Genomic DNA, 13,448 nt, shown 5'->3' on the forward strand with positions numbered 1-13,448 from the left:
AACCATTACCCTAATATTACCAAGTCCACCACTAAACCAATTAAGGGTAGAGTAATAATTTCATGTTTCCTGGCTTGGTAGCTGGATTATTTTTTAATGAAAGTAAAAACTAGGAATCATTAAGGTTGGAAAGGACCTCTAAGATCATCAGTTCAACCATCAACCCAACACCACTGTGCCTACTAAACCATGTCCCAAAGTGCCATGTCTACCTGTTTTTTGAACACTTCCAGGGATGGTGACTCCACCACCTCTCTGGGCAGCCTGTTCCAATGCTTGACTACCCTTTCCGTGAAGAAATTTTTCCTAATATCCAACCTAAACCTCCCCTGGCACAGCTTGAGCCCATTTCCTCTCGTCCTATCGCTAACTACATGGGAGAAGAGACCAACACCCACCTCACTACAACCTCCTTTCAGGTAGTTGTAGAGAGCGATAAGGTCTCCCCTCAGCCTCCTCTTCTCCAGGCTAAACAACCCCAGTTCCCTCAGCCGCTCCTCAGAAGGCCTGTGCTCCAGACCCTTCACCAGCCTTGTTGCCCTTCTCTGGACACGCTCCAGCACCTCAATGTCTTTCTTGTAGTGAGGGGCCCAAAACTGGACACAGTATTCCAGGTGTGGCCTGACCAGTGCCGAGTACAGGGGGACGATCACTTCCCTAGTCCTGCTGGCCACACTATTCCTGATACAAGCCAGGATGCTGTTGGCCTTCTTGGCCGCCTGGGCACACTGCTGGCTCATGTTCAGCCGGCTGTCAGACGACACCCCCAGGTCCTTTTCGGCCAGGCAGCTTCCCAGCCACTCTTCCCCAAGCCTGTAGCGTTGTATGGGGTTGTTGTGACCCAAGTGCAGGGCCCGGCACTTGGCCTTGTTGAACCTCATTGAGTTGGTCTTGGCCCATCAATCCAGCCTGTCCAGGTCCCTCTGCAGGGCCATCCTACCCTCCAGCAGATCAACACTCCCACCCAACTTGGTGTCATCTGCAAACTTACTGAGAGCACGCTCAATCCCCTCATCCAGATCATTGATAAAGATATTGAACAAGGCTGGCCCCAAAACAGAGCCCTGGGGAACACCGCTCGTGACCGGCTGCCAACTGGACTTAACTCCATTCACCACTACTCTCTGGGCTCAGCCACCCAGCCAGTTTTTTATCCAGCGAAGAGTATGTCTGTCCACGCCATGAGCTGCCAGCTTCCCGAGGAGGAGAATGCTGTGGGAGATGGTGTCAAAGGCTTTGCTGAAGTCCAGGTAGATGACATCCACAGCCTTTCCCTCATCCACCATCCAGGTCACCAGGTCATAGAAGGAGATCAGGTTGGTCAAGCAGGACCTGCCTTCCATGAACCCATGCTGGCTGGGCCCGATCCCCCGGTTGACCTGCACATGCCTGTTGAGCGTACTCAATATGAACTGCTCCATAATCTTTCCCGGCACCGAGGTCAGGCTGACAGGCCTGTGTCGTGGTTTAGCCCCAGCCAGCAACTAAGCACCACGCAGCCGCTCGCTCACTCCCCCTGCCCCGATGGGATGGGGGTGAAAATTGGAGGAGTAAGAGTGAGAAACACTCCTGGGTTGAGATAAGAACAGTTTAATAATTGAAATAAAGTAAAATAGTAATGCTAATAGTAACAGTATAATAATGATAATAATAATAATGATATACGAAGCAAGTGATGCACAATGCAATTGCTCACCACCCGCCGACCAATACTCAGAGAGTTCCCGAGCAGCGATCCCCCCCCCCCCCGGCCACCCCCCCCAGTTTATATACTGAGCATGACGTCATATGGTATGGAATAGCCCTTTGGTCAGTTTGGATCAACTATTCTGGCTGTGCCCCCTCCCAGCCTCTTGTGCGCCTGGCAGAGCATGGGAAGCTGAAAAAGTCCTTGACTAGCATAAGCAGTACCCAGCAACAACTAAAAACATCAGCCTGTTATCAACATTCTTCTCCTGCTAAATCCAAAACACAGCACTATGCCTGCTGCTAGGAAGAAAATTAACTCTATCCCAGCCGAAACCAGGACAGCCTGTAGTTCCCCGGGTCTTCCTTCCGGCCCTTGTTGTAGATGGGCTTCACAGTGGCAAGCCTAATCTTCCCAAAGGAAACCAAAATCACATCTAATTGCAAGTCACTAGCCAAGGAGCGAACATTTCTCTGAACACAGTAATGGAATATTATGGCAGAATTGTATAATTCTTGACTAGGTATCAGACACTTCAAAAACCCAAAGAGGTCTTTTTTCTGTCATTTTCTTTCTTTAAGAAAAGTGTAGTATCTATCTCTCTCTCTTCTTTCAACTTGATTATGCCACTCAGGTCTCCTGACCAAATACACAATTACAGTTTTCATGGAGTGTTATGCAGCTAGCTAATATGTATTAGATAGGACTGTCATTTCAAATGCATGGTGGAGCCTGGGGTAAATCATGCTGTTTTCCAGTGCCCCTATGGGACTTGTCATGTTGCAGCCTCTGTTTCTGTGAGTTGCTTCTGACACTTAAAAAACTTTGTTGTGGTTTCTAAACACCCCTCTGTGCTTTAAAGAAATAGCTGCCTGATTGCGTTCTTCAGACTGCCTGCTCTTGAGAAACCACGAACAGTTGAAAGAAATCAGCCTGTAAACAAACTGCACAGATGCTCCATGTGGCAGCACTGACCATTACAGGACTTAAGCCCGCCTCATTCTAGCCAATTCACTTTCTCAACCAGCTGTAGCAAAACAGAGGCAGAATTTGCAATCCACTTGTGATCCAGCCTCTCACAGGATGACAGTCTTGCATTAACGCTACGTTTACCAGGAAAAAGCATCCTGGCAATGAAACGACAATGCCTGAAAGGAGTATATTTAAAACAAGGGAGTGGACCTAGCTGTGGCTCTTCATTTTGCCATTGGCAGTAGTGCCCTTTGCAGCAGATGAAGCAGGCGGCAAGTGGAGAAACTGACTGGGGCATGATACCTCCCTCACTCTTATCTTGTTCAACATGGGGCAAGAGAGAATAACAAACTTTGCTGGATGCCACTTACTCCAGACCATCAGCTACAGTGAAGTCTAAGTCTACAGAGATCCTAGATGCTCAGGGAGCAAGGGACATGCAGTTCACTCATCTGTCATGTCACCATGTCCCAAAGGAAGACCTGTCATTTGGGACCGCGTCAATAATACTTGGGGTCTGGGTTATACTCACATTCACCCTGAGTGACTGTGGTAAAGCCAGTTATGAACTGATTCCTAAAGCTCCTTTTTATATTAGCTCTAAAAATATGCATCACAATCTAACTGCTGGACTCAGTTTTGCCAGCAATTTTCCAAATACTGTCATGCTGACTCAACCTGCTACTTGGTTTAATTAGCGTCCCCAATATATTTATATTCATGGCATACAGTATTCACTATAAATAAAAATATGGCTTTATATACAGGCTCTTTTACGTAGGAGGCCTTTTTTGCTGTGTTTACACAGTGCTTTGCCCAGTGGGATGGTAGTCAGTGACTAGGGCTCCCATACATTAACACTTTACAAACCATGTGTAATATTCTTCATTACTGCCTCTCACCCAAATTCCCAAATAAATCCTGCTCCATCAACTAACAAATAAACTCTATTACATAAATGCACAGTGCTTTCATTAGCCTATGCAGACTCACTGCTCCTAATACCACATGCCAGGTTCTTCACTTGAAATGGAACGAGCAAAGCACTGAATGAATAAGCTGGCAGCTTGCATTCTCACCAATATCCATTTACTTCCTTAACGTTCATACTTTTGGTTTTATTCTTTTTCATGCAAGGCAGTAGTGCTGAATGAGAATGACAAGACCTTTCACAAATCAACCTCAGACAGTAATTTCTGAATAATTAGTTCGAGTACTCATCAACCACCCTAAAGCCTGGAGGAACTAATTTGCCAGGTTAAGAAACTTCTGGAAAAAGAAGCATCAGTTGTGTATTGTTTCCCCTTCTCTATTTCTGTGTTTAGTTATTTAATACTGTATTCATTGTCATGGTTTAACCCCAGTTGGCAACTAAACACCACACAACCGCTCACTCATGGGTGGGATGGGGGAGAGAATTGGGAAAAAAAAGTAAAACCCGTGGGTTGAGATTAAGGCAGTTTAATAGGACAGCAGAGGAAGAGAAAATAATAATAATAATAACAACAATAAAAGAATATACAAAGCAAGTGATGCAAGATGCAATTGCTCACCACCCGCTGACCAATACCCAGCCAGTTCCCGAGCAGCGATCGCTGCTCCCCGGCCAACCCCCCCAGTTTCTATACTGAGCATGACATCATATGGTATGGAATAGCCCTTTGGTCAGTTTGGATCAACTCTTCTGGCTGTGCCCCCTCCCAGTTTCTTGTGTACCTGGCAGAGCATGGGAAGCTGAAAAGTCCTTGACTAGCATAAGCAGTACTTAGCAACAACTAAAACATCAGTGTGTTACCAGCATTATTCTCCTACTAAATCCAAAACACAGCACTGTGCCTGCTACTAGGAAGAAAATTAACTCTATCCTAGCCAAAACTGGGACATCATGAAGGAACCCCATCCAATGGCTAACTGGATCTTTGAGAGGTTTCTGTTTTACTTGTCAAAGTAAGAGAAGAATAAATGCAAACAACCACATGTAGGCTCCACAAAAGGACAGTCATCATCTTGTTAAGCTCATATTACTGGTTTGAATCTATAAAATACCCTCTGCTATAATGACATGTTGTCATGCTACTTGCCCTGACAGATGTTTCCTGGGCAAAACAAATAGGTGAACAAAAGCTCACAGTGACGAATATAGAAGCTATTTCTAGCACACTAACAATTTAAAATAGTGCCTCCTAACCTGTTCCCAGTCTTTCCAAAGGATTCTGCCTGAGCAGCAGGGTAATCAGATCCTGGGCATCTGGAGGTGGTGCTTCATCCTTTTCAGGCCAGTTGATTTCATCTAGCAAAACAGAAAGTTGTTTGTTATTATTTAAGTCTGATCCTAACATTCAGCAGAAACTGTGAAAGCTCTCATAGTGAGCTAGCAATAAAGTCAGAGTTAAGGCAACTTTTTCAAGTTGCTCTCTGTTGCATACCAATTACTTCTAATTTTAATACTCTCTGTACAGACTCCATAAACATATTTTTATGGTCCCATTTTTCTCGGAAGTATCCTTTAACCCAAAACAGTGTTTAACAACAGAATACAAGAATGCTTGGCTCATGGAAAACTATTGCAAAACACTAGCATACTCGTATGCTGTGTTCCCCCCCCCCCCCAATCATCATGGTTTAAATTTTAGTTCTGTTCCACAGAAACTGCTGATAAGATGGACATAGCTGACCTGACTGACCAAGTAGTCACTGCTCACATCTGTAATCCTTCTCTAATGCTAGTAGATTCATTGAAGTCATTACTCCCATGACTACGGGCTGAAGTACTGGACTCTGCTCTGGAGAGATACATGCCAATATAGCTTTTTTCCAAGTCTCTCATACTTCAAAGGAAAAAAACCTCACTCTACTGACTCTTATACTACTAAGGCTTTTGCACTTCATAGCAAGTTGCACCTAAATCTTGCAGACAAGATATTAAGCCCTGCAGCATCCAGGTAAGGCTGAATAAAAATTCTGCCAAACTTTCATTTAAAGTAAACAATGGAAAATTGTGCCAGTTTCAATATGAACATGAACTTTATAAAAGCTTACACGGCAAGTTTTGTCTGATTTTTAGCAGAAGCTGGCTCTACAAATGTAATATATTGCAGGTTTAGACAAAACTCTGCAGAAGTTTCTTGGGAGGTCCAAGGATTTTGGCATCGGAGAAACAGAATGCTAGAAGCTCAGGAAATACAGAAGACTGTTAAGGATTTTGTTGTAAATATATGATCTAGATTTTTCCTTCAAAATGATCATCATTGGAGTAATAATGATCAGAAGCTACACATGAGATTAATCTTTGCATTTCAGAGTTTAAAGAAAGGTACTGAAATAAACAGGCATGAAATGTAACCTGTTTCTGGAGGGTTATTTTTAACCATGATCATAGAATCATAGAATCATAGAATCATAGAATCATCTAGGTTGGAAAAGACCTTAAAGATCATCCAGTCCAACCATTAACCTACACTACCAAGCCCACTCTAGACTAATCAAGGGTAGACCAGACTAAACCATATCCCGAAGTGCCACATCTACCCGTTTTTTAAACGCCTCCAGGGATGGTGACTCCACCACCCCTCTGGGCAGCCTGTTCCAATGCCTGACCACCCTTTCCGTAAAGAAATTTTTCCTAATTTCCAGTCTAAACCTCCCCTGGCGCAGCTTAAGCCCATTTCCTCTTGTCCTATCGCTAGCTACTTGGGAGAAGAGACCAACACCCACCTCACTACAACCTCCTTTCAGGTAGTTGTAGAGAGCGATAAGGTCTCCCCTCAGCCTCCTCTTCTCCAGGCTGAACAACCCCAGTTCCCTCAGCCGCTCCTCATAAGACTTGTTCTCCAGACCCTTCACCAGCTTCGTTGCCCGCCTCTGAACACGCTCCAGCACCTCAATGTCTTTCTTGTAGTGAGGGGCCCAAAACTGAACACAGTATTCCAGGTGCGGCCTCACCAGCGCCGAGTACAGGGGGACAATCACCTCCCTGCTCCTGCTGGCCACAGCATTCTTGATACAAGCCAGGATGCTGTTGGCCTTCTTGGCCACCTGGGCACACTGCTGGCTCATGTTCAGCCGGCTATCTACTAACACCCCCAGGTCCTTTTCGGCCAGGCAGCATTCCAGCCACTCCTCCCCAAGCCTGTAGCGTTGCATGGGGTTGTTGTGACCGAAGTGCAGGACCCGGCACTTGGCCTTGTTGAACCTCATACAGTTGGCCACGGCCCATCGATCCAGTCTGTCCAGGTCCCTCTGCAGGGCCATCCTACCCTCCAGCAGATCGACACTCCCACCCAGTTTGGTGTCGTCTGCAAACTTACTGAGGGTGCACTCGATCCCCTCATCCAGATCATTGATAAAGATATTGAACAAGACTGGCCCTAAAACAGAGCCCTGGGGAACACCGCTCGTGACCGGCTGCCAACTGGACTTAACACCATTTATCACTACTCTCTGGGCTCGGCCACTGTCCTGGTTTCGGCTGGGATAGAGTTAATTTTCTTCCTAGCAGCAGGCATAGTGCTGTGTTTTGGATTTAGTAGGAGAAGAATGTTGATAACATGCTGATGTTTTTAGTTGTTGCTGAGTACTGCTTATGCTAGTCAAGGACTTTTTCAGCTTCCCATGCTCTGCCAGGCGCACAAGAAACTGGGAGGGGGCACAGCCAGAATAGTTGATCCAAACTGACCAAAGGGCTATTCCATACCATATGACGTCATGCTCAGTATATAAACTGGGGGGGGTTAGCCGGGGAGCAGCGACCGCTGCTCGGGAACTGTCTGGGTATCGGTTGTCGGGTGGTGAGCAATTGCATTGTGCATCACTTGCTTTGTATATTATTATTACTGTTATTATTATTATATTGTTGTTATTATTATTTTACTTTATTTTATTTTAATTATTAAACTATTCTTATCTCAACCCAGGAGTGTTTCTCACTCTTACTCCTCCGATTCTCTCCCCCATCCCATCGGGGTAGGGGGAGTGAGCGAGCGGCTGCGTGGTACTGAGTTGCTGGCTGGGACTAAACCACGACAGTCCTTTTTGGCGCCCAACGTGGGGCACGAAGGGTTTGAGATAAGAACAGATTAACTAGAGTGTATTAAGGAGTCTGTTAACAGTTGCCGGTCATGATATTAGTTCATCTGATCTGTACCATGTTCTTTTCTTGGCTGTGCATGTTAAAGCTTGGTGTTGGTCTGTGCATTGCGCTATGCTCTGTAGTGATTAAGGATGTTTTGATTGGGAGGTTCCTTATCAAAATCCTGACCTTGAGCATGGTTTTGTATCTGGGTTTTATACACAAGTCATTACTGTACTTCGGGTACCACCTCATGGAGAGAGTTAGCAATTATACCTTTCCCTCGGAGACGTCTGTTGTGGAGGAACTACAGAATGGCACCTTCATTACCTTATTCTATAATGCTTCCTCCCTCATTACAGAAAGTTTTCAGTATTTTGAACATCCCTGGGCAGTTAAGATACTTCTATTGATACTTCTTGGGAATATTGTTTTGGTTTTGACAAAGGTTAGTAAGCAATTTAAGAATATCATCCAGAGATCTGCCCCAAGGCTGGAGAGTTATGAGTGGCAGGGTGTGTGGGATCGTATGCGCAAGTACCTAGGGCAGTGGGGACCTCCAGTGTTTTGGAACTTCACCCCTGAACAAGTGCAGAATCCTGAAGAACTAGTAAAGTATTTGGAAGAAGTATGTTCTCACCCTGGCAACTCCAAAGAGACACAACTCATTGCAACATGCTGGGGACTGGCCCATGCCTATCGAGCCCTGTTCAACACTATTCAGTACCCTCAAGGGAAAGAGAGGGTCTCTGGATCTGATGACAAAACAACAGGCACTGTGGCTACTCCAACCACAGCCATGAGCACTGTGGCTACTCCAACCACAGCCACAAGCACTGCAGCTACTCCAACACCCACCACAGGCACTGCGGCTACTCCAACACCCACCACAGGTACTGCAGCCACTCCAACCCCAGTGGCAGGCACTGCGGCTAAACCAGAGAACCAACCTGCGCCGGTATCAGTTGCCCCTATACAGAAGAAAAAATACACAAGGAAATCAGTTCGTTTAGTAAGGGATGAAGATGAACCAGGGCCATCACGAGAACCAGAGGAGGAAGAACCCATAAATGAGATGGTGACCACCCGATCCCTATCCCTGAGTGAGCTGCGAGATATGCGAAAAGATTTCGGTCGTCATCCAGGCGAGCACATCATCACCTGGCTGCTCCGATGCTGGGATAACGGGGCCAGTAGCCTGGATTTAGAGGGTAGGGAAGCCAAGCAGCTGGGATCCCTTTCCAGGGAAGGGGGCATTGACAAAGCAATTGGAAAAGGGGCAAAACCGCTCAGCCTCTGGAGGCGACTTCTGTCAAGCGTGAAGGAAAGGTATCCCTTCAAGGAGGATGTTTTATACCGCCCAAGCAAATGGACCACCGTAGAGAAGGGTATCCAGTACCTGAGGGAATTAGGCGTGCTGGAGGTGATTTACAGTGACCTGAATGATGAACAGTTAACCAAAGACCCAGATGAAGTCAGGTGCACACAATCCATGTGGCGGAAGGTGGTACGGAGCGCACCAGCATCGTATTCCAACTCGTTGGCAATACTAGCCTGGAAAGACGACGAGGCACCAACGGTGGATGAAGTGGCTAGACAACTCCGGGACTACGAAGAAAAGCTCTCTTCCTCCCTACGGGCCTGTGTCTCGGCTGTGGAAAAACTGTCTGAAAAAATATGCCAAGAGTTCCAACAACTCAGAGAGGATCTGTCCTACTCCCCACCTGCACGGACCAGTGTCTCAGCCATTAGGAGTCAACGTCCCTATGCTCAAGAGAGAGGATATAGAGGATACACACCACGGGGCACCCTGTGGTTTTACCTGCGTGATTATGGAGAGGACATGAGAAAGTGGGATGGAAAACCCACCTCAACCTTAGAGGCACGGGTGCGTGAGTTGCAAGGAAAAACTATTAGGAAAGGCGGTTCTCCCAGGAAGATTGCAGCTCCAGTTTCCAGTGAGCAGTTCCCAAGACAGAGTAAGAGGGCTAATTTTACTTCCGACCTTGATCAGGGGACTTTTGATTCACATTTACAGGAAGTGAACAGCGAATACTGTGACCAGTGTTAGAGGGGCCCTGCCTCCAGCCACGTGGAGGAAAGGGACAACCGGGTTTACTGGACTGTGTGGATTCGATGGCCTGGAACGTCAGACCCACAGGAGTAGAAGGCTCTAGTGGACACTGGTGCACAGTGCACGCTAATGCCATCAAACTATAGAGGGGCAGAACCCATTTGTATTTCTGGAGTGACAGGGGGATCCCAACAGCTAACTGTACTGGAAGCTGAAGTGAGCCTAACTGGGAATGAGTGGCAAAAGCACCCCATTGTGACTGGCCCAGATGCTCCGTGCATCCTTGGCATAGACTACCTCAGGAGAGGGTATTTCAAGGACCCAAAAGGGTACCGGTGGGCTTTTGGTATAGCTGCTTTGGAGACAGAGGAAATTAAGCAGTTGTCCACCTTGCCCGGTCTCTCAGAGGACCCTTCGATTGTAGGGTTGCTGAAGGTTGAGGAACAACAGGTGCCAATTGCTACCACAACTGTGCACAGGCGGCAATATCGCACCAACCGAGACTCCCTGATTCCCATCCATAACCTGATTCGTCGACTGGAGAGCCAGGGAGTGATCAGCAAGACTCGCTCACCCTTTAACAGTCCCATATGGCCAGTGCGAAAGTCTAATGGGGAGTGGAGACTAACTGTGGACTATCGTGGCCTGAACGAAGTTACACCGCCGCTGAGTGCTGCCGTGCCAGACATGCTAGAACTTCAATATGAACTGGAGTCAAAGGCAGCTAAGTGGTATGCCACAATTGATATTGCTAATGCATTTTTCTCCATCCCTTTGGCAGCAGAGTGCAGACCCCAGTTTGCTTTTACCTGGAGGGGTGTTCAGTACACCTGGAACCGACTGCCCCAGGGGTGGAAGCACAGCCCCACCATTTGCCATGGACTGATCCAGACAGCACTGGAACAGGGTGAAGCTCCAGAACATCTGCAGTACATTGATGACATCATTGTGTGGGGCAACACAGCAGAAGACGTTTTTGAGAAGGGAAAGAAAATAGTCCAAATCCTTCTGAAGGCTGGTTTTGCCATAAAACAGAGTAAGGTCAAGGGGCCTGCACAGGAGATCCAGTTTTTAGGAATAAAATGGCAAGATGGACGTCGTCAGATCCCAATGGATGTGATCAACAAAATAACAGCTATGTCCCCACCAACTAGCAAAAAGGAAACACAAGCTTTCTTAGGCGTTGTGGGGTTTTGGAGAATGCATATTCCAAATTACAGCCAGATTGTAAGCCCTCTCTATCAAGTGACCCGGAAGAAGAACGAATTCAAATGGGGCCCTGAGCAACAACAAGCCTTTGAACAAATTAAACGTGAGATAGTTCATGCAGTAGCCCTTGGGCCAGTCCGGGCAGGGCAGGATATTAAAAATGTGCTCTACACTGCAGCCGGGGAGAATGGCCCTACCTGGAGCCTCTGGCAGAAAGCACCAGGGGAGACTCGAGGTCGACCCCTAGGGTTTTGGAGTCGGGGATACAGAGGATCCGAAGCCCGCTATACTCCAACTGAGAAAGAGATACTGGCAGCATATGAAGGGGTTCGAGCTGCTTCAGAAGTGGTTGGTACTGAAGCACAGCTCCTGCTGGCACCCCGACTGCCGGTGTTGGGCTGGATGTTCAAAGGGAGGGTCCCCTCTACACATCATGCAACTGATGCTACATGGAGTAAGTGGGTTGCATTGATCACACAACGGGCTCGAATAGGAAACCCCAGTCGCCCAGGAATCTTGGAAGTGATCATGGACTGGCCAGAAGGAAAAAACCTTAGAATATCACCAGAGGAGGAGGTGACACGTGCTGAAGAGGCCCCACTGTATAATAAATTGCCAGAAAATGAAAAGCAATATGCCCTGTTCACTGATGGGTCCTGTCGTCTTGTGGGAAAGCATCGGAGGTGGAAAGCTGCTGTATGGAGTCCTATACGACAAGTGGCAGAAACTGCTGAAGGAGAAGGGGAGTCGAGTCAGTTTGCAGAGGTGAAAGCCATTCAGCTGGCTTTAGATATTGCTGAAAGAGAAAAGTGGCCAGTCCTTTATCTCTATACTGACTCATGGATGGTGGCAAATGCCCTGTGGGGGTGGCTGCAGCAATGGAAGCAGAGCAACTGGCAGCGCAGAGGCAAACCAATCTGGGCTGCCGCATTGTGGCAAGATATTGCTGCCCGGGTAGAGAACCTGGTTGTAAAAGTTCGTCATGTAGATGCTCATGTACCTAAGAGTCGGGCCACTGAAGAACATCAAAACAACCAGCAAGTAGATCAGGCTGCTAAGATTGAAGTGGCTCAGGTGGATTTGGACTGGCAACATAAGGGTGAATTATTTATAGCTCGGTGGGCCCATGACGCCTCAGGCCATCAAGGAAGGGATGCAACGTATAAATGGGCTCGTGATCGAGGGGTGGACTTAACTATGGACAGTATTGCACAGGTTATTCATGAGTGTGAAACATGCGCTGCAATCAAGCAAGCCAAGCAGTTCAAGCCCCTTGGGTATAGTGAACGATGGCTGAAATATAAATATGGGGAGGCCTGGCAGATTGATTACATCACGCTCCCACAGACCCGCCAAGGCAAGCGCTATGTGCTCACCATGGTGGAAGCAACCACTGGATGGCTGGAAACATATCCCGTGCCCCATGCCACCGCCCGGAACACCATCCTGGGCCTTGAAAAGCAAGTCCTGTGGCGACATGGCACCCCAGAAAGAATTGAGTCAGACAACGGGACTCATTTCCGAAACAACCTCATAGACACCTGGGCCAAAGAGCACGGCATTGAGTGGGTGTATCACATCCCTTACCATGCACCAGCCTCCGGGAAGATTGAGCGATACAATGGATTGTTAAAGACTACCCTGAGAGCAATGGGTGGTGGGACGTTTAAACATTGGGATACGCATTTAGCGAAAGCCACCTGGTTAGTCAACACCAGGGGATCTGCCAATCGAGCTGGCCCTGCCCAATCAAAACTTTTACGTACTGTAGAAGGAGATAAAGTTCCTGTAGTGCACATGAAAAATATGCTGGGGAAGACAGTCTGGGTTACTTCCCCCTGTGGCAAAGGCAAACCCATTCGTGGGATTGCTTTTGCTCAAGGACCTGGGTGCACTTGGTGGGTGATGCGAAAGGATGGGGAAGCCCAATGTGTACCTCAAGGGAATTTAATTTTGGGTGAAAATAGCTAATGAACTGAATTGTATAATATTAATTGCTTTATAATACTGTATGTTATCTCTTAACTATATGTTATCTCTTAACTGCATGTTAATATAATAATATAGTAGGTTAATATTAAGTATATAATACTGTATATTATGATTGCTATATGCCACATCAATGGTATTGCAGTAAGAATTGCCCAGCTTAATGAAAATGAACTTTGATGAAACCATTTTGGAATGAGAACTGACTTCAGCATGCAACAGTCCAACACTGCACACCACCTCTCCTGCTCTGAAAGACTGTGATGACAGATGGAACCCAAAGTCATGGACTAAATGAACTCAATGGACATTTTAGAGGGATGGGCCATAGACGAAGGGAATGATATCTGTGTGTATATCAAGATAGGGAAAGTGGTGGTGATTAATTGGAACACATTGGAAAGGGGAGGGCCTGTGCATGACTTAGATGGTATAGAATAAGGGGTGGA

At 46.9% G+C, this 13,448-nt stretch overlaps 1 protein-coding gene across 1 annotated transcript in view; it reads right to left on the bottom strand.

Annotated features, from left to right (window-relative positions):
• Positions 1-13,448, bottom strand: part of LOC142596567 (microtubule-associated serine/threonine-protein kinase 4-like) — a 166,428-nt gene that overhangs the window by 36,302 nt on the left and 116,678 nt on the right. The window contains 1 exon segment of the mRNA XM_075725749.1: positions 4,848-4,949. Within this exon segment, the coding sequence (XP_075581864.1) occupies positions 4,848-4,949 (102 nt within the window).

The sequence above is a fragment of the Pelecanus crispus genome, chromosome W (assembly GCF_030463565.1).
Source record: "Pelecanus crispus isolate bPelCri1 chromosome W, bPelCri1.pri, whole genome shotgun sequence".
Classification (NCBI taxonomy): domain Eukaryota; kingdom Metazoa; phylum Chordata; class Aves; order Pelecaniformes; family Pelecanidae; genus Pelecanus; species Pelecanus crispus.